This window comes from Colletotrichum fructicola, assembly GCF_000319635.2.
Source record: "Colletotrichum fructicola Nara gc5 chromosome Unknown KSG_Nara_v1_contig09, whole genome shotgun sequence".
NCBI classification, from domain to species: Eukaryota; Fungi; Ascomycota; class Sordariomycetes; order Glomerellales; family Glomerellaceae; genus Colletotrichum; species Colletotrichum fructicola.
The window spans coordinates 3,234,382-3,260,824 of NW_027094059.1; the positions used below are offsets into that span (position 1 = coordinate 3,234,382).

Below are 26,443 nucleotides of genomic sequence, written 5' to 3' on the forward strand. Positions count from 1 at the left end.
CTCTACACTCGCAGACAACATTACACACATTGTCTTTCATTATGGCGCCAACGACATTTCATCTCTTCCCTCAGCTGCCATACGACATCCGACATGAAGTTTGGAAAGAATATTACAGTCGCCCCATACACTGGGATACGCAACACGTATTCAATCCAGACCTCTGGTTTGAATGGACTCGCATTCAGTTCCGTTTCGACTCTTCTTACCAGCCACAACAGTACTGCGATGACGAGATATGCAAAGAGGCAAGTATTGTGAGAGACATCGTCCGGCCAATCTGTCGAATCCCGCAGTGGTACAAGAATCCTTACTACGAGCTTGCTCGAGTCAACTGGAACACAGACTACGTTTGGTTCACGCCAGCAGAGCCTCTCTTAGGACTTCGACTAGCATTTACGAAGATTGTATTGCTCAAAGAGACGCCTGATACTACATCTACTTGGCTCAGCAATGTACAAACATTGGTTTTATCCTCTGGCCCGCCTACGTCTTCTCAGTACCAGCAACTCCCTTTTGACTTGTTGTGGGATCTTCGAACTTGCCTTGAAAGCCTGAGAAAGGTTGTAGTTATGGGCAGTCGACCCGAAGTTCACGCCGGGCGATGAAGAGTATACACACCAGCTGCATTTTTATTTAATGCTAAGATTGATGATGCGCAACTACCAGCCGTGGAAAACTGTGGAATGTACATTTTCGGAAATCTCTTCTTCTTTGATACCCCACCCACAACCCGAATGGAGTGATTACATTCAAGAAGCGAAGGAACTTGAGCTACAATACTTCGACGTATCAAAGACAAGCGAAATCGAAGGTGCCGAGCAAGGTTTTCACCATTGGAAGGACGAGCCGAGCCCTATTGCTCTTTAGCTTTTACTGTCAACCTTTGGTGCTGACGGACTATTTTGACAGTTCTGGCGATGTCGGGGGCACGTTCAATCGGGGATATCTTCTCGATTGGGAAACGCTTCCACCGGAAATGAGTTCCAAGACTACCTTTGGCGGAATAGGATACAGGAAGAAAATACATGTATAAATGAACAATCATCTCACTAAATCGCTTTGAAGTAACCACATACCTCAGCCCTGATTAAGGAAGACCATTGCATACGACACAAGATGGGCAGCACAGAAGCCTCACACACGATCACCGTGACCCTTGGTCAGGTGGCCAAGATGATTGACCACTCACTCCTCCACCCGACCATGACCGATACCGACATCCTGGAGGGTCTTCGCATTGCCAAAAAGTACAATGTCGCCACGGCATGCGTAAAGCCTTACCTTATCCCCCTCGCCAAAAGCGAACTTGAAGGCAGTGACGTGCTGGTCTGCCCGGTCATCGGCTTCCCTCACGGCAACAGCACCACCGAAGTCAAGATCTTTGAAGTCGAAGGCGCCGCTCACGATGGCGGAAAGGAAATCGACATGGTTGTCAACATCGGAAAGGTTCTCGGTGGCGATTGGGACTATGTCGCCGAGGAAATTCGCCAGATCAATGAAGCTGTCGTCAAACACGGTGCCATTCTCAAAGTCATTTTCGAAAATGACTATCTTCAGGAGAAGCACATCATCCGGCTGTGTGAGATTTGCTCGGACATTGGTGTTGGCTTCGTCAAGACATCAACGGGATACGGCTTTGTGAAGCAGCCCAATGGGCTGTACACATATGCTGGGGCAACAGTGCCGCATCTCAAGCTCATGAGGCAGCATTCGAAGTCGGAGGTACAAGTCAAGGCAGCGGGAGGTGTGCGAACGTTGGATGACCTGCTCCATGTCATGTCTTTGGGTGTCACGCGAATTGGGGCTACTGCCACGATTGCGATCATGGAAGCTGCTGTTGCTAGAGGTATCACGGACAAGCCGAAAACTGTGGAGTTCAAGCCCATCAGCCACGCAGCGTCTGGAGGTTATTAGGAGGACAGAAAGATTTTGCTTCGACCTTTCTCACATGATGTTGTCACCATAGGATTCAAGGTTCCAATACAAGCAGCTGACAAGATCTCCGATTTCACGTAATCCTTTTGTCGTATTCCTTTGTTCACTGTTGAAAAAATGAGTCCCGTCGATAAAAGACTCTAGGCGAATACATCGACCTACGGGCTGTTCACTACAAGGAATTTGGGGCTTTTCTTTTCAACATAATAATGATATCATCTGATGACACTAATGGAATCAGTATCCCCAAAATTGCAGCGGAGCTTGATGAGTTCGCATGAGTTGTGGCTGTCTTACATCGGGATTGCTCCGTTCCGGTGGGTAGAATTACTAGAAACGGACTAGCGTCACCCGGAGCGCTCCGGCGGAAGTCTCTTCTCCTCAACACCGTGGGAACCTCATCCCTTTCTACATCCATCAAGGCAATGCCCTGACTGACATTGCAATCCGAAAATCAAAATGGAACCGCATGCTGCGTCAGCAAATCCACCGGCAAGACGCCAACGCAAGAAGGTTTCTGCAGCCTGTCAAAGATGTCGGCGGCAGAAGCTCAAGGTATTTTTTTTGATCTGCCCCTGAACCAGAGAAACAAGCTGACCACATGATTGTTTTCAAGTGTGATGTTCAACGGCCTTGCACCCTCTGTGTCAGAGCTGAAGTGGAATGTGTCAATGAGGATACCGATCGGTGGAGAATCCAGGGCCCTCAACTCACCCGGAACCGGCCCCGCAGACCGGACGGAGACAAGGATGACACCGCAAGTCTCCGGCGGACAAAACGCAGTCGGCGAACAGTCACCGGGGAAAATGATACGGCGGAGCCTGCATCACCCGCATCACCTGAAGCGGTCATTATTGCTGCATCGCGGACGGCTTCTTCACCTTTGGAAGATGATGGTCCTTACATCGGAGCAGATTCCCCTGTCCCGCAGGTAACACCGGTGGAGAGGAGTAGGCGATCATGGCCATCGAACTCTGCAGCGATGACTTTCATGGATGAGGTATTGATTTCACTCGGTTCTGTGCTCATGACGGACGCTGACACCTGCTGAAAGGCTTTCCAACGTCAAGATGCGACAACACCGGGAGAGGCCGACACATCTGCCTTTGCTGCGAACCAATGGTCAGCTAGAAGCATTGCCACAAGCTCTTCGCGAGCAGAAAACGGTGTCCCACTGAGACCCAGCCCACATACTCCTGGGCTCTGTCAATCGAGGCTACATCGAAGCAAGAGGTCAAGCGATGCCGAGCGTGCTCTGGTGATGACCTTACCCAACAAACAGGTCGCAAAGCTGTTGATCGACAATTACTTCGACAAGATCCATTGGTGCTTTCTGATCTTCTTTCAAGACGAATTCAAGGAGCGCTTTGAAAACCTTTTCAGCAGTATTTCTCGCGATGACGGGATTAAAGGAGCAAGCATCGGTTTCGTCAGTCTCGTTCTTGGCGTATGCCTTACTAGCCTACCGTATTTGAGCGACGAAAAACGGTCCGAGCTAGTCCGTTTAGGCGTCGATTCAGCATCACTGCAAGAACAGATACTATCCATACTGAGACTGAAGCTACTTGATTATGTCTCTTCCGGGTCGATCGAGGCGGTGCAGACTTGCATCCTCTTGGGGTGCTTTCACTTATACCATGGAGAGCCCGAGTTGGCCTGGCCGATATGCGGCTGTGGCTTGCGAATTGCTCAGGCCCTCAACCTACATCGAACTGCAGCTGATCAACGATCCGGAGTACCCGACTTCGATGACCCAGTGACCAGGGCTATTGAGACCAAAAGGCGGTGCTGGTGGTCAATCTACGAGACCGAGACTATCTGTTCTATGCTATACGGGTTTCCCTTGAGTATAGTTGATGAAGATTGTGACGTGGAGTTACCTGATCCATACCCTTTGAGATCGAAGGACCCGTCTTGGAAATCCAACGAATGGAAAGCAGCAGGTAAAGCGACACTCTTATCATTCAAACGAGCTATGGCTGAATTGACTATAATTGTCAAATCTGCTCTTTCTCGCCTTTACGGAACACAACGAAGACTGCGAGAGAAAGACCAGATGGATAACGCCAGCGGGTCTGACCTGCAGCTTTTGATCAGTACGATTGCCGAACTGGATGGCAGGCTTAAGACATGGCGGGACCACCTTCCTATGGAACTTCTATTGGGCGGCGCAATCTCCAAGTCACAAACAGAGAGCCTCGTTGGCGGGATACCCGAAAGCTTAAGAAGTAGCTTTCCTAGCCAAATAAAACGACTCCAACTGTTTGGAGTCCAATCGCTTTCTCTCAAACTCGCTTTTGAGAACGCGAGAATTCTGGTGCATCGACCTCTTCTTTCCTACAAGACGATGGCTATCGCGGGACATTCTCGTAATGCTCAACCTCTCCGCTCAGCTGTTCAAGCATGCCGCGACGCCGCTTTGCAGATAGCTCAGGTTGGGTCCACTTCGGAATTCAACGAGGTCGCTGGTACATATGCTGTATCATTCGTGGCTTTACATCTCTTCACAGCCGGGGTAGCTCTATCGATACTAACCAGCCTCGAACCGCTGAGTCGAGAGTCTTTCGAGTCAAAGATGGGCCTTCGGCAACTAGTTTCAATGCACTCTCAATTGAAGGCCAAGTCTATCGTCGCCGAGCAAGGCTTCGAAATCCTCAAGAGGCTAATGACCCTTGTAATGTCAAAGGAAACCGAAAGGATGCTTCAGTTTGAGGGCCCGGCAGATAAACATCACGGACGCAGCTCAGATTCGACTCAGCGGACATCTGACTCGATTGAAGTAGCAACCCAGAGTAATTCTACCACACGCGACTGCGAGAGCCTTCCCTCTACAGATTTACAGGGGACATCTCAGGACGATTTGATGAGTGGCTCAAGACCCGACATTTCGGAAGACACAGCACAAATGGGTCGTTCAGATCTCGGATTCTGCGAAGACCCTCTGGTAACTCAAGCCCTGCTGGATTTTGAACAAGGTAAGGCCATACACATTTCTTTAACCTGCATTCGCTAACATACTCTAAAGCCATGAGCTACGATCCGAATGGCGTACTTGGAGGTGGGCTAGCAGAATTCGGTGATCCATTCGTAGAGAGTTGTTTCGGTGCACATGATCAAGGCTGGATTTGGAACCCAAGAAATTGAGTCTCCAGCCCATGGCACGTCCGCTTACTCCGACACTAAAGCATGTCTCCAACTAGATTCTCGTCAGGTAGCATTTTAGTCTGTGAATATTCCGACGTGCTTAAAGTTTAGCCAGACAGAGAGCGAAAAACATCTGCCATTACCTCAGGGGCAAATGCGAAATCCCTCTCCACTTTCTCATTCAGCCCCCAAGCCTCGGCGCCGCTGTCTAACACAGTCGCCCTTCGCATGTCCCGTTTATGCGCGCCAACAACTGGCGTGCCCCTGTGTAGTGTGCAGGTGTTATCCCACATCACTAGATCCCCTACTTCTGTCCATGGAATAGACACTACGTACTTCATCTGCGTGACATGCTTGTACAAGAAATCCAATTTCTCTCTCCCCTCATCCTCGGACAGACCATCAATGTGGTGACAGTGCGATGGAACGAAGAGATTCATTCGTCCGCTGGGCTCGTGCAGCTGGGCGATCTTATGCTTGCTCATAGGGTGGTTCCCCGGCGTGAGCTTAGCGAAGAACTCGGGGCACGCTGTTTTACGCGAGTGCCAAAAGGAGTGGTTCGCAATGTAGTTCTTGCTTAGAAGCTCTTCCTTCCAGGGCTCCGGAAGGTCGTCCCAGGCAGTTCGTGTATCGGCATAGTCGGTGTTGCCACCGGCTCCTTTGGGTGGGATCTCATGTGCCAAAAGAATAGAATAGCTTGCTCGATGGGCATTGAAGCTGCTGTCGACGTGGAACAATGTATTTCCCTGCGCGTGTCATAAGCACAGCCCGTTCATCTGGCAGCGGAAGAGCTTAAGCCCAAATCATGGCTTACCTTGCTGATTTGCGCTCTAGGATCTGCTGAGCCGATGATGTTGCCACTGGCGTCAATATTACCTTGGTCAGTCAACTCGGGCATCTTCAGCCGGGACTGAGCTCCAGTGTCCTTTCGCCGCTCAAGCTCGCCAAAGTGTTCAGCGAACGCGACGTGCCTTTCGTCGTCCAATCCTGTTGCCGGGAATACCAAGACACCATACTGTCCACGGAGTTTCAGCGAAATTCCTCTCGAGACTGGGCAAAGTTCTAAGTTCTAAGTCACCTTTGCAATTGCGGCCTTTATCGCCTCCAATGTTTCGACTGGAATCGGCTTTGAGAAGTCTACACCCAAAACCCTCGCCGCGAATGTGGGATGAAGAAGCTCAATCGTGAGAGACATGATGACTTGGCGATCTTTAGCTACAGAAGAATATCGATAGCTTGGGGGAAAGTTCAGACGAAGTTCATAGAGTTCACTTGGCACGAACGGGACCCCTGATCTACCCCAGGCTTTTCACCGCCTACAAGCGTCATCGTCGCCGGGTTCTCGTCACGTTTCGATATCGCTCATCTGTAGGACCCACGCCCATTTATTAGAGTTTCGCCTTATCTCAACTGCCACCGTTACACGAGTCATTCCCAGTCACGTCCGCACCCAATGCGTCGGATGTCTCTATGACAAGCTTCTGACCGACAGGGCAACCCCTGGCTGAAGAAATGTGTTTTTTTTTTGGACCAGTTGAGAAGCCGCAATTTCTTGTCAACGCCAGAATAATACTTGACTCCCCTCTCGTGCACAGCAACCTTCAAAACCACGCCAGTCAACGCGACGTCAGAGCCCCTGGTGGTAGTTGCTGCCAAGTTGTCGAGATGGGAGTGCGATCTTTGCTCAACCCAGTGTTGGGTCCGGAGCGTCGGCAGCCGGACCGCGTTCCGACAGACACGGTATTCCAGCTGTCGGCGATGGATAGCTCGTGGATGATGCGTATGATGATCATGAGCTGGTCGATGTGTTTTCACGATGTCCTTGACGCTGATAAGCTTCACGATTCGCTTACCGAGCTTTTGAACATCGGACATTGGAAGAAACTTGGTGGTCGGCCTCGGTTGACGGTAGGTTTCTAGTCTCCCAGTTCAATCAGACTCCTCCTACGAAACGCTGACACACGCTCAGAAGGATGGCAAAATTGAGCTTCACATTCCGGACGTTTTCACTCCATCTCGCCCAGCAGTTCACTTCACTACCGAGCCAAACCCTGCAAGCGTAAAGCTTCACCCACTCTCTTCTACTATCCCCTTGTACTTCCCCCACACAACGGCAGGGCCGAGGATCATCGACACTCCCGAGAATTTGCATTCCATTCTTGCCGGTCCTGAAGCAGCCAAGTCATTCGACGACTACAACTTCACAGACCGGCCTGCCTTTTCACTCCACATAATTACATTCACTGATGCAACGTTTGTGACGATCACCTACCCTCACAGCATTACGGACGGCATGGGTCGACGCGAACTTGTCGAAAATTGGTGTCGCATATTGGCCGGTCGTAGGTCTGACGTTACACCAATGGCTTTCCCGACCTTAGATCCCATGGCTAAAGTTGCGAAAGCATCTCCTCCACGCTACGATGAACCTTTCACATGGGAGCACAAGCGTCTTCGAGGCTGGGGGGTGGTCCGGTTCACCTTTGGCATTCTGTGGTATTTGATAAGGAATCGTATCCGCCAGAGGAATCTCTTTATCCCAACTACCTATTTGGCAGCGCTACGTAAGCGTGCCGAAGAGGATCTTGAGAAAGACGGGAAGGCCGCGGATCGTTTGAGTGACGGGGATATCCTAACAGCATGGCTGTCGCGCCTCGCATGCTCCCACATGAGCGAAAAGGATACCTCAAAACCCATATCTATTTCTACGGCCCTGGATCTCCGAGGCCGTCTTCATGAGAACGATATGCCTCCAAACTTCGCTTACGTCTCGAATGTTGTTGCTTACAACTGGACCAATACGAACGCCCTCGAGCTCCTTCGGGGAACATTCGGCAGGGCTGTGGCACTAATTCGGAACTCAGTGAGGTCGCAGCTTACAGATGCACAGGTTTACGCCTCGACTCGTCTCACTTATAACGCCGTTGCAGAGAGTGGCAGCACGAAGCAGTTTACTGAGCCAAACGGCTTTGTGGTCTCCGTGTCTAATGTGTCCAAGGCGAGATTCCACGAAGTCATTGACTTCAGTCCAGCTATCAAAGACGGTGGCAGTGATGAAATCCGGACAACGCCGAGAGGCAGAATCGTGTGGCAGTGCAACACCCCGAAGATGAAGATGCACCCACCGTGTCTGATCTACATACAGGGCAAGGACCATGGTGGCAACTATCTCGCACAGATGTTGGTCTCGGAAAAGACCTGGCGCCTGATCGAGAAGGAAATCGAGTCGTCAGTCTGAATGCATATTTTGATAATAAATGCTCTCTCCTTGAGACAAATTGAACAATTATACTACATGCCCCTTGACTTGCTTCAGAGTCTTCACATTAATATCCCGCCAAGCAAAAGTCGCCACAAAGCCTACCACCCAGATGGCAGTAGCGGCAAGCAACATCATTTTTTGAGCTTCACCATACGCCAACTGGAGGGCTTTACGAGTAGCAGAGCCTACTGGGTACATCAATTGCGTGGCGAGGTCCGAGTAGATTGGCAGGAAATTGGCCAGCTCTTCTGTCGGCAGATTCTCCATCAACTTCTTAGCGAACACATCCTGCCAGATTGCAGCAGATACAGTCAGGCCAATGGCTCCGCCAATCTCAGCGAACATGGCTTCAGTGGCCAGTACGACAGCCACATGCTGGTGTGAAGCGGCCGCCATCGCAGCCAGCCCTGCTGTGATGATGATGGTACCACCCGCAATGGCGATGAGTATCTGACATAAGATGATGAAGCCGATGTTTTGATCAGGCTGACGGAAGTAAATCATGAGACCCATACCAAAGATGTGTAACGGAATGGCGAACCAAAGGGTGATGATCTTGAAGCGGCCGGTTCGGTGTACTATCCACCCTACGACAAGCCCCCAAAGTGTGTTGCCGATAGTGTAGATGTTGTAGACGTAACTGGCTTTGGTGACATTGAGATCATTGACAACCATAAGGAAGGAACTGAAGAAGCTGTTCCAGATGAAGTAACTAATGAACAAAACGGCTGAGAGCCCACACGCACCGATGACGGTTCGATCCAATAGTAGAGAATAGGGGATAAATGTGATGGGGGCAAATGTTCTCTCCCATATGACAAATGCTATGAGAAGAACAACACCAAAGACCAATAGGCAGATGATGAGTGGAGATCGCCATCCTTCGTCTTGCATGGAGTAAATGTTGAAGGGCAGAAGGAAGAATGCCAAGCCAGCTGACATTAGGAAAAGTCCTACGGCATCAAATTCTCGGCAGTAATAGGATAATGATTCCAACGTAGTCCGCTGACTGGTGTGCTTGGAGATTATTCCCAGTCTCTTGGCTTTGGTGAGATTGTATGCAAAGAGTCCGAATAGGGGAAGCGTGAAGAGAGGTACGACAATCGAGAAAGTGCCAAACGCCCATCGCCACCCTGGTCCTGTGAGGTAGGCTTGGGAAATCGGGCCAGAGAGCCATGTGGTGATGAGGTTTGGCGAGGAAGTGAAAGCCAGCATAAGTCCCCTATTCCGCAAAGATGAAGTATCTGCAACAAAGATAGAAATGCTGTACAGCAGTGCGTTCTGACCAACTGTGTAAAAGACTCGGGCAGCTGCATAAGTCTCCACACTGTTGCAGGCAGCCATCATCACCAGTCCGAGGGTGGCTATGAAGATGGATAGGAGGTAGCCCTGCGGTCGTCCGAAAACATCTAGGATCTTGGCCAGGGTAAGCTTGAAGACTCCGCCGATGATGCCACTGATGACGGCGACAGTCGGCGTCAAGGAGTGCTGTTGGAAGGCGGATGTAACGAAAGGTGTAAGGGCGGCTAGGGCACCTTGCTGCATGAGCATGACAAAGTGAATGACCCAGATCATCACATAAGCGATGACCAAGGAGGATGTGGTCCATGTCGAAGTTACGGCTTCTATGTTCTGAACACCGGTCTGAGCCTCAGGCTGGTCGGTGTCGGACCCCGAAGACGCGTCATTGATGTGAGCTGTTGTGTTGATACGTGTGTCGGTCTTGTCGATTGTCGTGCTTGGGGGCGACGGCGATGGCGATGGCACAGCCTGTGGGTCCTTTTCTTGATCCATGCTGGCGAAAGTTCTAACGATCAGAAGGATGGCGCAGATGAGGTGAACGGGGCAGATACAGGATCATTATGAATGTCTTCGTCGAATCTCAGTAAAAAAAGCCTTCAGCGACTCTGCCCTCGTTTCTGCAATCCTATTGTTGATTTGCTCAAACCTGCTCACCGATGCGTGCTGACGCTTACGGTATTTCGGCAGGATCCAAAGTGTGGTGTGAACGAAGGTTGCCGAGCAGGGATGAAGATGACGGGACCTGATCCACAACATGGAAAATGTGCTTCAGGACCGAACCGCTGCAATGGGGTCAGCACGGGTTCGTCCCGGTTAGTCCGGCCGTCGGCACGGCGTGGGGGATTGAGCCAGGATTCTGCATTACCCCAATCGGCGAACACGCAGGCTTCGACCACAAACTCCGTAGGAAAATGTAAGATTTTGATCCACAACATTCGCCAAGGGCTTCGGAGCAGAGAATGCTACAATCCTATCAGGTAGGCTGTAATGCTTACAGCCTCAAATTTGCTCAACACAGCAGCGCTAGTGATGATTTTGGGTAACAGCATGTGCAACACTGTGGCAAACGAAGCATGCTTCATAATGTCATGTCGGCCTGCATGGGTACATCACATAAAATCTGGCCAAGAAACACCCCACGATCAGATCACGTATCGAGGTAAGGCTGAAAGCGACTACCTAGTACTTTGAAGGGCAATATGACCCATAGTTCGACGTAGCGGAAGGGATCTATTGTCTAGGGCTTGTATAAGGTATTCACTGCTGCCAAAGATTCCACAAAACACCCCATTTGTAAACAACCGGCGCAAGAAGTATCTCAGTCTATTGTGACGCAAGGTACCTTTTTCATGGTCTAATGTAACGTGATTCTATGTGACCCAAATGGACGGAACAAGAAGTATCTCAACCGCCTCAGTGACTAACCAAGAAAAGCGGCGTACTTGGTAAACTCTTCGTCAGCTGTCAACGTTTCGAACTCTTCGGGGAGCGTGCCCAGCAATAGCTCCACAGAACCATCATCACGCATAGGGAGGATAAGCAGCAGCCTGAAAGCCGTGTTGAACCGGTCCATCAGAATCCTCATGGTGTCAGGTGTGCCCTGGTTTTCAAAGAACTCATCGCCGAACGAGATTTCGGTCGTCTGGAAGAGCATCAGGTTGTTCATCATGCAGTGCATCCCCGCCAACCCCATGCAAGCGTTGGTAAGCATGCCGTAGTCGGGCACAGACTGGAGAAGAGTGAAGGCGTCATGAACCAGGAAAGGATTGATGCGAGTGGCTGCCTCGCGGAAGAGGTAAGCAATGCGTCCCAGGCTCGTCTTTGGTGAGCAAAGCTCTTCGACCGCCATGTAGGGTCGGTTGGTAACCAAGCAGCTGCCCATGAATGATGAGGGCAACAGAGAAGAAAAATAGGGGCGAGCATCGATGGGCATCTCCACAATCGCGTTGTCTTCTGGCCCAAATTCTTCGCCATGTATCTCCTTGGCAACGCGGTAGCGAGCTCTAATTGCAGCCCGCCAGAAGAAAGCCTGGATAACGTCGCTGATGGATGTCACAGCCCCCTTGGCCTCCGGGTCAGCAAGCACCATCTGTCGAAGCCTCTCCACATTTTCGCTCGAAACGAGAAACGTGGTGGGCTTCATATGGCGACCGTCAGCCGGAGGAACGGGTGGCCAGGCAAACTTGCGGGGGAATGGGGGTGGTGTGGGGAATGTCGACTCCGTGAGACGCGTTTCCACCTTCACCGGACCATTGCCGTTCTGAAGCTCTGAAGGATCTGGGAATCCTAAGAATCCCCAGACGTTAGGGTCCACCTCGTGTGCAGGCTTGGCATACCCTTCGAGTTCGTAGAGGATGTGAGGCAGGCTCCTGTTGAGGCTCTCAGGATCAAGCCAGTCGCAAGTGGCTGACATGTCACCCTGAACATATCTGCAGCTCTCGGCCCAGACTCTTAGGGCTGTGATAGCTCCCATCCCATCAACTGCCGCGTGGTGGATGTTAATGGCGAGAATACACCCACCCTTGATGAAGTTTGCCTGCGCAACAAGAACCTCAGCCGGGAGCGTCGGAAACCAGGGGCAGTCGATGACGACTTCGTCGCTGAAGGCCGAGGCTACAAAGCCGGCAGATCTTAATTCTTCAAAAGAAGGAAGCATATTGGAGAGATCCTTGTAGCGCAGTTGCCTGAGCGGAGAGTTCTTGAAGTTGGTTTCAGGGGTCGCGGTTGACGGAATCAGGGGCAAAGTGATCCGAAGATCACCATTTTTGTACCCCGTCTCATGCGGCGAGCAGCGCATGACCTTGCCTTCAAGTTCTGGAATGAGTTCAATAGTCCTGCGAAGCCCATCGTGCAGCCTGTTGAATACGTCCTCGTACTGTGCGTCTCCGCGCAGCGGTATGTAGAACTTCATGCCCACGTAGATGTTGGGGTTCATCAAGTCAAACGGGTTGACTTTGGGCGATAGGCGCGACTTGTGGGCGTCCATCATCTTCCTCATTTTGACCACAGTAGGGTCTAAATCCTCGTCTGATGCGGGGGCATTCTTGCCCGCTGGATGCTTTTTCTCAGCCACCAACTTCGAGATCGTGGCAGCAAATTTGCCGAGCGTGGGGCTAGCATATAGATGCCGAGGCGATAGCTTGTCTTGTAGCCCAGTAGCTGCACGGATGATCTTGACGGCTCGGAATACAAGGAGCGAGTCTAGGCCCAAGCTAAAAACATCTGCATCGGGCGACGCGTTGTTAAGAGCTGGCGAAAGAGAGCCAAAGATCTGCCTGATCGCTTGGGTGATAGACTCGACAGAGCTTACGTCGATGGCAGTGAACTGCGAATCTTGTTCTTCCAAGCGGGAATCATAGAAGCGCTTGATATAGTCGGCGTAGAGCTCTAGCGTAGCACGTCGCTTGATGGTTCGTTTGTCGGTGCGAATGAACGGCTTGTCTGGTTCAGCGAAGGTGATGTAGTCTCTCTGAAGCTGGTTCTTGTGCATAGAGAGTGAGTTGGCTCGCTCTACAATAGCCCAGATGCTGTCCAGAAGTTCGGTCGTCTTTGAATATGGATCCTTCAGCTCGATTAGAAGACCTGCCTGAGGTTTACTTGAACCGATCTGCGACAGTGTCAGACATGAATCCTACGTGCTGACGACAACCGACGATTTAAGGCAAAGCTTGCTTACCATGATACAGCCTTCAACAGCAGAGTGGGTCGTGACCAGTGCCTCCGTGTCTAAGGGAGAAATCTTGTAACCATTAGAGAGAACGACAACATCGTCATTTCTCCCCTTGTACGCCCAGAGCTTTGGCTTGGTCGGATGCTGCGTGTACAGATCCTTCAGATTGATACTCTTCTGGTCGGGAAATGTGTGGAAGATCCCCTGAAATAAGGGGCAATGTTCGTTCCGATGGACCCAATGCTCAAAGACGCCGGGTTCGACTTCCTTGAATTCAAAGCCCGAGAAGGGATGGAATGCAAAGTAGAGCCAATCTTCTCTGTCTACCCAGAGATTCCCAATGAAGAGACCTTCTGTTGTGCCCGTGAGGTTCAGGACTCGGATGACGTTGTTCACTTTGGACGCGCTGACGGGACTGACAGGACCTGAGACATGACTGCGTCAGCTTACAATCGTCTACTTGAAGGATTTATTATCATGTACTCACCACCGGATGCACAGATGAACTTGGAAGACCGAAGCTTGGGCAAGACGTCTGGGGTTTCTCCAAGCTCGTCCACCAGCGAGGGAACCATGCTCCAGATATCGATCTTTGCGTGCTCTGCGAGAGATTCTATGAGGTTCATGTTGGGTATGACACCGGGCGGTCCCAAGATGCAGTGAAGATTGAAGAGCGAGGGCAAGAGAATATCCATGATGATACCGGCTCCCTGGGTTTGGTAAGCACGAGGATACTATTGACTCTGAGGGGAAGTACTAACATGACTCATGGGAAATGAGGAGTAGATCCTGTCACCATCGTTCCAGTTATCTGTCCATGGGACCATACCGCCGTCTCCTTCTGTTGGTGGTAGGAGCCGGACGGCATCCATTGTTCCGATCAGGGCGTGAGACCAGACAATGGGCTTTGGCAACCCCGTTGAGCCCGACGTGTGGAGGAGGCAGAAAGGCTCTTGGCTCGCCTCGTCGAAAGTCTTGTAGAAGGGGTATGGCTCAGCACCATCCGCATCAAGCAGTTCATCAAGCTCAGGCAAGTCGAGGACCTGCATGTCCCGCTGTTGCAGAAGGTCATCAACAAGAGGGTAGTCCAGGCCACGAGGCTTCACCCAGATATTGCATTTGGCCGCTTGCAAGACAGCAAGAGCCCCTTCGGTACTGTTCTTGGCGGACAGGAACAAGGCCTGGTCACCCCCAACGGTGTAAGGTAAGTTACTTGACAATATTCATGCACAAAGTCTAACTTACGGTGCAGTTGGCCTTGACACAGGCATATGTCAACAGAATGTGGCGGAGGTCATCTGACAGGCATTAGCCAAAAGCAACACGGTTCTGGGAGATCAGCACTTACGAGGTCCGATGTAACCAACGGGTTGGATCTCTCTGGTGTTTCCAACTTGTTTGTGAAGCCACCAAGCCGTCTTAATAACAGCTTGGGCAAATTGATAAGCATACACGTTGTGAAAGCCTTGACTGATGTCGGAAGACTTTGCTATGGAAAAGACGAGACGATTTGGCTCAGTTGCAGCCAAATCATCAAGAATTTGAGGGATAAGCCTCTTGCCAACGTTCTTGGGAATTTCCATTGTGGTCAAAGATAAAGAGATGAAGTTGAAATGGCAAAGACCCGACTTGGTTCGAAGAGTATCTTGAAGAGCTAACTCATCCAGATGGATACGGGAGAGAGTGAATGATATGGGAATTGCTTGGAAATGATATTATTCAACTACTCCCAAACCAATATCCGCCAGGACGGCTACTGGAATCCCGGAAGGCGAGTGAGGCTACACAAAGTCCGTGTCAACACCGCCTCCGCCTATCTCCATGGTTCCTCATCCATGACGCATAGTCAGCTTACCTCGTTCGACGTACAGAAATGTCTCCAACCCTTCACCGTTCATTTCTAATCGCACATCACTGCTCCGGATGCGAGCGGACCAAAGGGTGGACTTGTGCCAGTTCTTCCGTCCACACAACAACTGGGCAGAGGCACAACAGCTTGGAAATCCCGCCGGCAAAGCCCGTGTAAGCTGATATAATGTTCGTCTCATCTCAGAATTCGCATGCCGAACGCAGCATTAGAAGCATCGTACAGCCAGAATGGGCCCTAAAAGTGGAGTCGTCGTCCTTGGAAGTGCAACAAGATCAGACTTTTGAGCCGCAGGCGGGCTGACGCCCAAGTCGGTTTGTGCCGCGCCCACATGAGGCACCGGTTTGGCGGAGTCGGGAATCTCACCATGCCCCCACGGCCAACTTTCGCTCATGTCCAGTGGTAGGCACACCATAGTGATGGCGTATGGGAGGCGCAGACTGTTCCGTATGCAGCCTTGATCCTGTCTTACTGATCATGAACATTCGATGTAGTTGCCTAAGGTGACAATGGTGAAACGCGCCTTCTAAGGCTGCTTGTGTGTTTGGCAATGTTTTGGGATGGCATTCTCGGGTATCTGGAAACTGCAGCATCTATCCGAGGGCTCTTCAACTCCACGTGGATCTGTATATCTAGCAAGCCCTGCTCTTAGTCGAGATCCAATTCAGAAGATACCGACAGGCCAGACAGCAATTCATCTCGAGCAAACCCTTTCTCTTCTTTACCAAGTTCTTTATCATCTGCTTTCATCATGCACCTCCTTGGTAGCATCCAGAGCCCCATCACCAGGTCCACCCTGGATGAGTCCAAGCTCCCCCGTGCCCCTCAGGCTGGGTTGGAAGTGACCGAAGAGATGACCGAGACTTCCAAGAAAATCTTGTCCATCATTTTTGAGTACGCCCTCAACAAGTTTGATGACACGATGGACCGACTCATCGCCGGTGTTCCCAAGTTTGTCAGAGTCATTGAGCAGTTTGTTGCGGCTGGCAAGCAAGTAGACATGTGTCTCCCAGCGTTTCCCTTCAAGTCGGCAAACAAGGTCTACAAGGTCCTCGGTAATCTTCCCGATAAAGCCGAAGAGCTGGCTCTTGATCGCTTGAACACTATGTGCATCCGCATTGGTGAAATCTACGCCCCAGGAGCTAAGCTGACTATCATCTCTGACGGCCTCGTCTACAATGGTCAGTGAACTCTATCAATAATCTTCGCCGTCAGCTTTTAAACTGATATGATTTGATGACAGATTTGCTAAGCATTCCGGATCGCGATACGTGGGCTTACGGCGAAGCTCTGCGGGCCATGGCGGCCGAAAAGGGGTTCACCTACATCGGCTTCTCCAGGCTTCGGGACCTGATGAACTTCCCAATGCCCGACAGGCTCGAGGAGATCCGCTACGTTGCCAACGCCACCAACTTCCGCCGCTATCTCCTGAACAAGTACGGCAAGGACGACCTCGACATCGACCAAGAAATCGCAAAGAACCCCGACACGCTGATGACCTATCGCGGGTATTGCCGATTCTTGGAATCTGACCTGCAGCATGTGTTCCCCACCGGCAAGGGCCGAACCAGTAACGGCTACAAGCGGGACGTGAAGTTCCTGGCCAAGCAAATGCTGATCCGAGGATATGTAAGCACACTTCTTTATCTCCTGCAGAAAGTGGCTGGACTGGTCCATTGACCCATCATAGGCTTTCGCTGGCGCGGTCAAGGATGCTTTCCCCAATTACCTGCGTCTCTCCATCCACCAGTCCACCGGTGAGCACAAGGTCTCCATGAGCTTGCTCAACACCAAGACGGGGTTCACGACCCCGTGGCATTGCAGTGTTGCATTGATGGCGGATGGCGAGTGGACGAGTGCTCCAATGGGCGACTTCAAGAAGGACGAGAACATGGAGATTGTTTATGAGGATGGCCGTCCAAGTTACTTCAAGGAGAAGGCGCAAGTAGTTTGATCCTTCGGTAAACACTCCTGAATAGCGCCGAGATCGTTACTATGGTATGATAGAAGGGGAAGATACCGGCTTCATTGTCTGTTTGAAAGATTGCTTATTATTAGATAGCTTCACAGCTCTATTACAAGGACCAATAGAATTGCAAGATCCAGCAGTTTCTTATTCCAAGTTTCCCGGTGTTCCTCCCCTGTTGCTTGCTAGTAATACTAGGTATGCGTCGTCAACGTGGCTTCATTCCTTTGTGCCTTGATCGTTGTTGTTCTCTTTGATTTTGATGACTGATTTTTACCACAAGTAACTAGTTCATAATTCGTAACTCTCCTAATGGAGTCGTAACTTTCGAATCCACACCACGTACCTACAACGTTGCACAAAGTCCTCGGAGATGTCTTCTTGATCTAGCCCCCCGAGTCCGAAAACAGACGCGTCTACGCTAGGAAGGCATATTGGCCACAGGATCGGCCTTCCGCCGTTTGTATTAACGCATTCCGGTCTAGAGCTAGCCGTGATCCACCACAGAACGGTACTAGGGGAACCCATTGCCGATACCCCGATTCCGAACCGATCATTTTACCCCTACTACCTACTTTTCGGGTTTGCAGAGAAGCATCGCAAGTGGACAACAGGCCCCGCCGCCGTCGAATTTTGCCCTCTCTGATGTCGGGATATCGTGGGAAATTACCTACTTTTTCATTCTGCAAGAGGTTTATGCCCTTTTCGCACAGTTGATGCGAGTCCGAGATTCCACCTCGAAGCTCACGTTGCATCAGATAAGTCTTCAGGCATCCATCTCCATGTCAGCCGCGCACCCGATCGACGTGACAAAGTCCCCCAGGCTGGGACTTGGCATGCCCAACACAGGCGGGGTGCGATGAGCTCGGACTTTTCAAGGATGAACGGAGGAAGGAGATGGTCTAGACTATCGAAAGACGTTGTTGGGGTTCCTCGAAGGGGAAAAGGCGGCTGAAGACTGCAGCTGAAATCTGAGAAAATCTTTGGCGATCCCCTCGAAATCGGAGCTGCGTCCGGAAACACCGAGCTTCCACATTGGTTAGATTTCAGCCTCTGTGGGGGAGTTCTCTCTAGCTCGCTGAGGAAACCTGATTTTTCCTCGCCCTCGAGCATTTTCCCCGATAAGTGGGCAGCATTTCTTTTTGTTCCTTTGAAGTTGACGCGCCTTGAGGAATTAGCTGGTGTCTTGGCTCGGCATTGCGCGAGACATCACACACCGACTGGCTGCAACTGGCAAGACCCCTGAATCGGCTGTCCTTAGTCAGAAAGTCAATCCTCCAGCAGAGGACTGTCATTGGCCAAGGCCCCGATATCATGTCCGAGAGAATGCTTATGTAAGGTTCGATATGACGCCAAGCGGGAGGGAGCCAATGGGTGGCTCGGTTTGCCATGTGGATCTCCTTCGGCGGGTCCAGACCCACACCTTACGCGAGCCTACTATCGAAACGGGGCTAGCGTATCCCCTGTCATCATCTCGACTCTTTTCCTTTTTCCGCCTGCCAAACGTCCACCCGCCTGTCATCGCGCATCAATCACTTCAGGTCGTCCGAACGTATCCAGTAGCGATCAGACGTGGACGCCTATTGTCCTCCCGCCCTCCTCGGTGCTAGCCGACATCAGTGACCGTAGCGAACGGCCCACGCCATTCGGATTGTGGGTTTTGACACGCCTCGAGGCCGACAAAGGCGGCCGCAACCTGCAACGGCCAGCCACCGTCAATGATCCAATTCGACCACCCTCCACGCTAACAGCTGCAAGGACGCGGGGGTCCTCTGCCGATTTTAACGAGGCGAATGCCCCCGCCAAATTTCCGTTCGTCTGACAGCATCCGTTAGCATCTACCGGGCCGCGACGTTGACGACATCGACATCAGCGGACATATCAATCCGACTGCGCCGCCGCGTTGGTACCTGCTGGGCAGACTCTTCCACGAGAGACATGTTGTGGGAGCACCGCCGCGATGAACATTGTAAGACACCCGGATGCACGATCCCCCCGGCCCGGCTTCCGACTGACCGAAAACAGCCCTCCGTCGATGGCTCATCAGGTGATGGCCGAGTGGGATCCGCCCGGGACAACTCCACGGGCGGAACCCTCAGCAAACTCCAGATTGACGGCTCTGACTCGTCATCGTTGATGTCGCTTGTCAGCACTCTCGTGCCCGTTCTCATCTACGCTGTCGTCTGTATCCTCGTCTTCTGGATTCTGCGACGCAGAAGTCATCGCGTCTACTCCCCGCGGACCATTCTAAGGAGTCTCTTCTCGCAGTACGAACCCTTTTTCGCTCTATGTTGACATCACAACTGACATGTTCGTAGTGAACAAAGCATACCCCTGCCCAAGGGTTGGTTGGACTGGGTCAAACCCTTCTGGAGGGAACCCGACACCGCCATCCTGAATCGATCAACGCTGGATGCGTTCCTGTTCCTGCGCTACCTCAAGGTTCTCGCTTTGATATGCTTCGTTGGCTGCTGCATCACATGGCCAACGTTGATGTCCATTCATGCCAACGGAGGTGGTGGTCTCACGCAGCTGGATCGCATCACAATCGGTAACATCAAAAACTCGCACATATTCTTCGCACATGCTATCATCGCATGGATCTTCTTCGGTCAGTTGCAAGACGCTACTAAGTGCGATCGTATCCTAACACCTGCACCAGGATTTATCCTATTTACCATCTATCGCGAGTGCATATACTACATCAACCTCCGTCATGCCTATCTATTATCACCATACTATTCCAAAAGGCTGTCATCCAGGACAGTCTTGTTCAGCTGCGTGCCCCCGAAGTACATGGACGCTGCTCGCCTTCGAAAAGTCTTTGGCGACACTGTCAAGAATGTCTGGATTCCTCGAGATACCAGCGACCTGGAGAGACTTGTCAAGGAGCGGGACGAAACGGCTGCACGGTTGGAAAAGGCAGAGATCCGCCTGATCAAGATGGCGAACCAGCGTCGCAACAAACAACTGAAAGCTGCAGGGGTCACAGCTCCTGAGACCGTGTCAAGTCCGACTTCGAGTTCCCGATCTGAAGAATCTGCCGATGCCGAGAAGGGCTACCCGTACCACGAGAATACTGTCTTGCCAGATGTGAATGGCTCAGTTGCGGCACAATGGATCGGCGCTGACGAGCGTCCCTACCACCGACCGTTGGCAAACTTCTTCCGTCGCGTCGATACCATTAAGTGGACTCGGAACCGCATCAAGGCTTTGACGAAGCAGATCAACAAGCTTCGTCGCGGGTTCCTCAAAGGCGAAGGTCGACGACTGCCTGCCGCCTTCGTCGAGTTCTCTTCCCAAGCTGACGCCGAACGTGCCTGCCAGACTCTCGCACATAATCGACCACTGCACATGTCACCACGTCATATCGGCATGAAGCCCGACGAGATTGTTTGGAGCTCACTGAGGATGCAGTGGTTCGAGCGCATCGTTCGAGGGTTCCTGATGCGAACAGCCATCGCTACCGCTATCATATTCTGGTCCGTTCCTTCAGCGTTCGTCGGTGTGATCTCGAATATCAAGTTCCTCGCCGAAACTTTCCCGTTTTTATCATGGATTGTACAATTGCCCGATGCAGTCACCGGCATCATCAGCGGTCTCCTGCCTGCCTTGGCGCTGTCTTTCCTCATGGCGATTGTCCCATGGATCCTGAGAGGTGAGCCCACCCCATTCAACTGCCTCGTATCTGCCTTCTTGCTAATCAATTTTCGTACAGGATGCGCTAGACTCGCTGGAGTTCCATCTCTATCACTGATCGAGCTCTTCGTTCAACATGCCTACTTCGCCTTTCAAGTCGTGCAGGTGTTCCTCGTCACGACGCTTACATCGGCGGCTTCGGCTGCATTCACTCAAGTTCTCAAGGATCCCCTCTCAGCCAAGGACCTTCTTGCCGAGAACCTACCAAAAGCCTCCAACTTTTACATCTCATACATCCTCATCCAATGCTTGGCGGTGGGAGCTGCCTCTCTCGTCAGGGCTTTTGACGTTGTCCGCCATCATCTTCTTGCCAAAAGCTTCGACAACCCTCGTGGTCTCTTCAGGATATGGCACAGAGATCGCCCAATCCACTGGGGAGCAGTTTTCCCCGTCTTCACGAATATGGGTGTCATTGGTAAGCTGACCATTCCATGACTTGCGCTGGAGTATGCTAACCTCTCGTAGCTATCAGTTATTCCTGTATCGCACCCGTCGTCCTGGGCTTTGCGACTGCTGGATTTTCCTGCATTTACCTTGTTTACAAGTACAACCTAATGTACGTCAGCAATGCGTCCATTGACACGCGAGGCTTGGTCTACCCTCGCGCGCTCATGCACTTGCTGGTTGGCCTGTATCTGGCCACGATATGCCTCGTCGGTCTGTTTGTTTTGCGCGAGGCATATATACCCATGGTACTCATGGTCGCCTTCCTCGTCTTCACCGCGCTAGTGCACATCTCCCTCCGCGAGGCCGTATCGCCATTGCTATATAACATTCCGCGGGCGCTGGCACTTGAGATGGAAGAGCTCGACGGTGGACCTATGACCCAGTACCCTCAAGACGACTTCCTCACGGATGCGGACATCAACATGTCGTACCCGGACTTCCTGGACCCCATCGACGAAAGCGAAGGACCTGCACATGAAACCCACGGTACCCGTGGTGTAGAAGGCGCCAGCGGACTGATGGTGTCCGTCACTGACTGGTCCAGTGGCCAGATTCTCAAAAAGGCTCAAGAAGCCGCCAATAATTGGGGCCTAGCGCGTCCTCTTGGATATCTTACCTACTGGATCGCACCAGACCCGTCCATAAAGCCCAACTTCCTCCTCCATTGGTTACATCCTGGTGTGTTCGACGACTTTGCGACCCTTCGTCGTCTGATTCCCAATGATCTCCCAGACCCAACAGCGACTTATCCTCCGGACTACGCTCGCCGTGCATACTGGCCACCGGAAATGGCGTCTCCGCCTCCGGTGTTGTGGATCCCACGGGACCCAGCGGGAGTCAGCCGGCAAGAAGTGGAGCATTGCCGGAAGGTTGTGGGGTGCTCGGACGAGGGTGCCGACCTCAATGATAAGTGTAGGATAGAAGTCGATTTGCAGAAGGCTCCTTTTTGGGTGCCGCGAGTGTTATACTAGGTTTTGTCGTACAGCGCGGCGCTTGGAGTACTGAGGGATAATATAATATAAAGATGCTGTATGTTTACTACCGCCAACCTTCTGAAATCAAGGTCATGCACCACACTACGTGTTGTCACGTTCGACGCAAACTGAAGGCGCGGCGTTTATAATCCCGGCTGCCGGTCAGCTGACCGCTCTCGGGTAACGCAGTGCCCCTGTCAGTGACGTATGGAATGCGGCTCAACTTGTGAGCACATTGGTGCTCAAACGCGTCCAAGGGGCTAAACCCCCATCATCAACATGAATGCCACGTTGCCGTTTGCCTAAATGTATGGGTCCCCAGGATTCTGTGCCGCCCGAACCATACAAAAATAAACTCTAATGGGCGGCCACGTCTGATTGGACTCCCTTCAGACGCAGGTCCAAGGAGATGCTTGACACCCTGCAAGGCCAGTCATTACCAGCCACCATCATCTACTGAGAATTATGTTTGAATGAAGGTTGATTTCGTTTGAATTTTTTGAATGTTCCACGAGCTAGTGCGGTGCTTAACGGGTGACGCAGGCGAGACAAACGTTCGATACGAACTCAATACCACTCATGACCACGTCCAGCTCTGCTCAGGCAAGCTCTTCAGCATTTCCATAAGAGGCCCATTCTTTTGCCATCGTTCATTCGTTCATAAACTAGGTGGCGTGATGCTTCTACGTGTATTCCTTGCATCTCTGACCGATGGCGGCTACGGGCTCCTGGTTCTTCACCCAAATCCAGTTAACGCCTGTTCGAATCAAAGTTGGACAGGTCAGTGCAACCAGGTCTCGTGCAGTTGCCTCCGGGGTATGGTGTCTCACTAATTCCTTTTTCCGCAAATTTCATTCGGATTCGAGTTCCTTCTTGCGAAAATTGTATGCTATTTCGAGCACCGTCATAGCCGAGTAGCCTCCGATTCCGGCCTTCCGGCTTGCAGCATCACAGTGAAGTGATGATCAAGGGTCATATTTCTTTACTCCAACAACGCACTCCGGTATTGAGCTCTGGTTTAGTACGAGACGCGCTATTTCTGCCTGTATCGCACTCGACGAAGATTTCCAGGTCAAGGTTGGGCTCGTGAACGCAGACGCATGGAAGCGAATGCTCCATGTCCGTATCTGTGTATTTACAGATGAGAGGAAAGCATGTGAAAGAACTCTCAGCGACAGGACCATCAAAATGGGAAAGGCTTCCTGGTTGGAATGACCTGAGAGATCATCACCAGGATCATTGGCCGCCTTGATTTCGGGCTTAAACTGTCTCATGTTGATGCCTCTCAGATATCTCAACGGCAATCCCTACTTGGGCTGGATATCCTCACCCCCAAGATGGTCACAGCGTAACTTGGCAAGAAGCAGATGTGACAGCTGACACCAAGACATCAGTCCTGGATAAATATGTTCATCCACTGTTAGGGATCTATTTTGCCAGCCGTCACAATGCCAACGACTCCTCCGCCGCTGCACAAGTAAGAATAATGAATCTGAATTTTGAGTTTCGCTTACCGAATGAGTCTCCATTCTTATGACGAAACTTATGCGGCTGTCCGAAACTCAGAAGCGGCTTGATCTTTGCTATTCGGAGTGGCGGGAGTCCTTTAAAAGTAGGTGCCTCGCCCCTCTGGCATTCCGACTCCTACGTTCCTCATCACATCCGCATTCCAGCTGACTTTCTCCCTCTGAGAAATTCCATGCTTAGGAAAAGATCATTCTCCAGGGCGAAAAAAAAGCAAGCGTATTTCGAACCAGCGAAACCCGCAACATTGTCAATCATCGGTGCGAAGGCTCATCATGGTGAGACTGTTCTTCAATCCCTTGGCGCGCACTCTGAGGATTTCACCCCGCGATCTAACGCCGTTCTCCCTTTCATTTAGGGTGTCTCTCGCAAAAAGTACAAGTGGATTTGGACTTGTGTGCGTCAAAGTTCCTGTCTGACTCTGAGTCAAACGACTCAAGCCTCGTTCACTCCAAAATTTCATAGACCATGACCGCAAGGGGATCTAACACATTCCAGTGCTACTGCGGCCAGGGGGGCCTTTCTGTGGTGGCCGATCCTTGCCCCATGTGCCATTATCCTCGATGTTCCCGCTGCCGGGTAGAAAAGATGCTCGTTCGTTTCGGTCTGGGCCATCATCACCATACGTCCCCAAGAGGAAATGCATAGATCTGGATCGATCTAGACATGATCATGACGGCACTCAATTGGAAAAGCACGCGAGAAGACGACTAACGAGGATTTGGGAACATGTGCACTCAACGCCACGACTTGTTGTCTCAAACTTTATCAATAAACCGTCTTTTGCCTCTCTGTTTGTATTCTTGCAAATTTTCTACGCATGAGCAGTAGGACGTGCTGTGTCTGGAAATCTTCGTGTACCATCTACCAAAGATCTTTCTGGATGCCTCTCTGGAGTCACCCGTTCCTGCAAAGCCCTACAGAAGATGAGGGCAACATATGCCAGTTGTACTTCAATAGTGCCACAAAAGCCTCCCTCCTTTTAGGAAATCTATCGCCTTCACTTCAAAACACAAATCTCAACAATCAATCCTCCGCCAGACCGAGTATTTCCCAACGTGTCGATATTTGCCGCTATCAATATGAATCAACCTCCCGAGAAGTCTTACCTGTTGAAGCCCGTTGCGCCTTTCGGGCATTATCACCGTGTCGTCCCCCCCCCCCCCCCCTTTGTGTATATTCGGTCTTCTTGAGCGCTTCTCATATTCAAAAGGTGCCGTTCACCAAAGACCAGAAAATTTTCGCATATTGCAGATCATTCATACCCATGAACAAAGCCCGGGCGTTTCACAGCTGGCCCTTCCCCTTTCGTATTTTCATCATATTGGATGAGTATTATCGCGAAGAAAACTGGCAGCCCTAATTTTCTAACTCGAGAACCCCTGTGGATCGAGAGAAGATGTACTCTTCAAGATGTAGTGTGGCAGAGGAAACAATGCAGGCATGTTTGCATGCATCCTGTACCCCGTATGCATGTGATTCAAGCAACCCCCTGGGTTTCCATTGGCTTGAGGCGCTTGACAGTTGTTGCAAAGTGAATCCAATCCTGTTCCTGATTGATCAAATCGTTCTATTGAGTGGGGTACCGTCATGCTTTTAGATTCCGAGATATGACGTCCGATCTTCAAAATACATTTTTTTGCTACTAAGAAGACAACGCTAATGCAAGTCATGAAGTCGATGCTAAGCTACAAATAAGTGAACTCATATTCTCCCGCGGTCATATACCAGAATCTCCTCTTCGCTTCTTTTGCCCATGCCCTCCTTTGATAGATTCAAACCCTGTCATACCTGCCATTCTATGTGGGTTTCTGACGTTCTATAAATTCCTGCTGTTATGAGACGGATATCGAAGCCAGTCCTTGAGCTCGGTTTATTCCGCTTGACCCTATCCACCCTACAACGAGCGCATCGGGGGTACTTGCAATTGACACAAGGGTCTAAAGCTACGGGTATCCCACCGTGGCCACAGTAGCACTGTTGAGTACGTAAGTGGGTGGTCAATCATCATTATAGCAGATCGGCTTTGACTTACACATGTCCACACAAAGCCGAATTTCGGCCTAGCAGGCTGCGGAGGAAAACATCTTAGTTATAACCATTATTGACGAAGAACTGGTTGTGGTGTCTGGGGTCCTAGGCATGACATACCATATTGCGAAGATTTTCTCTCGCCCTTGTGGGAAAGCTAGCCTTCTTCGATGACAAATTGTTCTACCCTACCTGGCACCAAGACACAGTCTCAGCATTAGGGCTTCGATAGTTCCGTTTTTTTGTTCGTATTTGGAGCTATTGTGAGACGTTTAGCTATGTCGACTGCAGCAAAAAGGGGCAGCAGCGAACTTGCGGAGGGTATCTAAGACTCGCGCAATGTTGAGAGAGGGGGCAATTGACCGAAGGGGACTCAAAATGTGCGCCGTTATGTCTCGGATGGAACCCAAGAGCTTCCGTGGCTTGTTGAATCGCGTTGGGAAACAATATTCTTCGGTGCGTGACAGAAATGACCTGGTTCTTGCGAGCGCTTTTTGTGTGCCGGGATGAATGAGTGAAATGTCCACTGCGTACTCGAGCAACTTCGATGGACGGAAGATGAAATCGGAAGGGACACGAACAAGTACCGCAGGTCGCACCAGCATTATGATCACATGAT

The 26,443-nt window shown here is 51.2% G+C and overlaps 10 protein-coding genes across 10 annotated transcripts; 6 read left to right on the forward strand and 4 right to left on the reverse strand.

The window, feature by feature from the left end:
- Nucleotides 1–1,119: 1,119 nt before the first annotated feature.
- Nucleotides 1,120–1,917, forward strand: deoC-0 (Deoxyribose-phosphate aldolase; the record flags this gene model as incomplete). The annotated part of the gene is made up of 1 exon (XM_032022160.1): nt 1,120–1,917. The coding sequence occupies one exon, from the start codon at nt 1,120–1,122 to the stop codon at nt 1,915–1,917; it is 798 nt and encodes a 265-aa protein (XP_031880952.1).
- A 480-nt stretch (nt 1,918–2,397) lies between these two features.
- Nucleotides 2,398–3,491, forward strand: MRR1 (Multidrug resistance regulator 1; the record flags this gene model as incomplete). The annotated part of the gene is made up of 4 exons (XM_032022161.1): nt 2,398–2,493; nt 2,555–2,938; nt 2,993–3,385; nt 3,447–3,491. The coding sequence occupies 4 exons, from the start codon at nt 2,398–2,400 to the stop codon at nt 3,489–3,491; spliced, it is 918 nt and encodes a 305-aa protein (XP_031880949.1).
- Nucleotides 3,492–4,513: 1,022 nt separating this feature from the next.
- On the forward strand, nt 4,514–5,082 carry CGGC5_v015229 (uncharacterized protein; the record flags this gene model as incomplete). Its single annotated transcript, XM_032022162.1, has 2 exons — nt 4,514–4,913; nt 4,964–5,082. 2 exons carry the CDS (start codon nt 4,514–4,516, stop codon nt 5,080–5,082), a joined length of 519 nt encoding a protein of 172 aa, XP_031880950.1.
- Nucleotides 5,083–5,189: 107 nt separating this feature from the next.
- tfdA-1 (Alpha-ketoglutarate-dependent 2,4-dichlorophenoxyacetate dioxygenase) lies at nt 5,190–6,277 on the reverse strand (the record flags this gene model as incomplete). The annotated part of the gene is made up of 3 exons (XM_032022163.1): nt 5,190–5,828; nt 5,897–6,097; nt 6,161–6,277. The coding sequence occupies 3 exons, from the start codon at nt 6,275–6,277 to the stop codon at nt 5,190–5,192; spliced, it is 957 nt and encodes a 318-aa protein (XP_031880953.1).
- A 470-nt stretch (nt 6,278–6,747) lies between these two features.
- BOT5-1 (Acetyltransferase BOT5) lies at nt 6,748–8,320 on the forward strand (the record flags this gene model as incomplete). Its single annotated transcript, XM_032022164.1, has 2 exons — nt 6,748–6,990; nt 7,052–8,320. 2 exons carry the CDS (start codon nt 6,748–6,750, stop codon nt 8,318–8,320), a joined length of 1,512 nt encoding a protein of 503 aa, XP_031880954.1.
- A 48-nt stretch (nt 8,321–8,368) lies between these two features.
- Nucleotides 8,369–10,138, reverse strand: MFS2-1 (MFS siderochrome iron transporter 1; the record flags this gene model as incomplete). The annotated part of the gene is made up of 1 exon (XM_032022166.1): nt 8,369–10,138. One exon carries the CDS (start codon nt 10,136–10,138, stop codon nt 8,369–8,371), a length of 1,770 nt encoding a protein of 589 aa, XP_031880817.1.
- A 928-nt stretch (nt 10,139–11,066) lies between these two features.
- On the reverse strand, nt 11,067–14,899 carry FUB8-4 (Non-canonical non-ribosomal peptide synthetase FUB8; the record flags this gene model as incomplete). The annotated part of the gene is made up of 6 exons (XM_032022167.1): nt 11,067–13,253; nt 13,323–13,741; nt 13,804–14,026; nt 14,078–14,497; nt 14,562–14,614; nt 14,665–14,899. 6 exons carry the CDS (start codon nt 14,897–14,899, stop codon nt 11,067–11,069), a joined length of 3,537 nt encoding a protein of 1,178 aa, XP_031880868.1.
- Nucleotides 14,900–15,934: 1,035 nt separating this feature from the next.
- On the forward strand, nt 15,935–17,137 carry DIT1-0 (Spore wall maturation protein DIT1; the record flags this gene model as incomplete). The annotated part of the gene is made up of 3 exons (XM_032022168.1): nt 15,935–16,364; nt 16,427–16,812; nt 16,874–17,137. 3 exons carry the CDS (start codon nt 15,935–15,937, stop codon nt 17,135–17,137), a joined length of 1,080 nt encoding a protein of 359 aa, XP_031880867.1.
- Nucleotides 17,138–19,109: 1,972 nt separating this feature from the next.
- On the forward strand, nt 19,110–22,266 carry RSN1-0 (Uncharacterized protein; the record flags this gene model as incomplete). The annotated part of the gene is made up of 6 exons (XM_032022169.1): nt 19,110–19,118; nt 19,175–19,416; nt 19,468–19,760; nt 19,812–20,807; nt 20,868–21,263; nt 21,314–22,266. 6 exons carry the CDS (start codon nt 19,110–19,112, stop codon nt 22,264–22,266), a joined length of 2,889 nt encoding a protein of 962 aa, XP_031880866.1.
- Nucleotides 22,267–25,739: 3,473 nt separating this feature from the next.
- On the reverse strand, nt 25,740–26,429 carry CGGC5_v015236 (uncharacterized protein; the record flags this gene model as incomplete). Its single annotated transcript, XM_032022171.1, has 5 exons — nt 25,740–25,770; nt 25,829–25,864; nt 25,945–25,969; nt 26,024–26,082; nt 26,137–26,429. The coding sequence occupies 5 exons, from the start codon at nt 26,427–26,429 to the stop codon at nt 25,740–25,742; spliced, it is 444 nt and encodes a 147-aa protein (XP_031880870.1).
- Nucleotides 26,430–26,443: the final 14 nt, after the last annotated feature.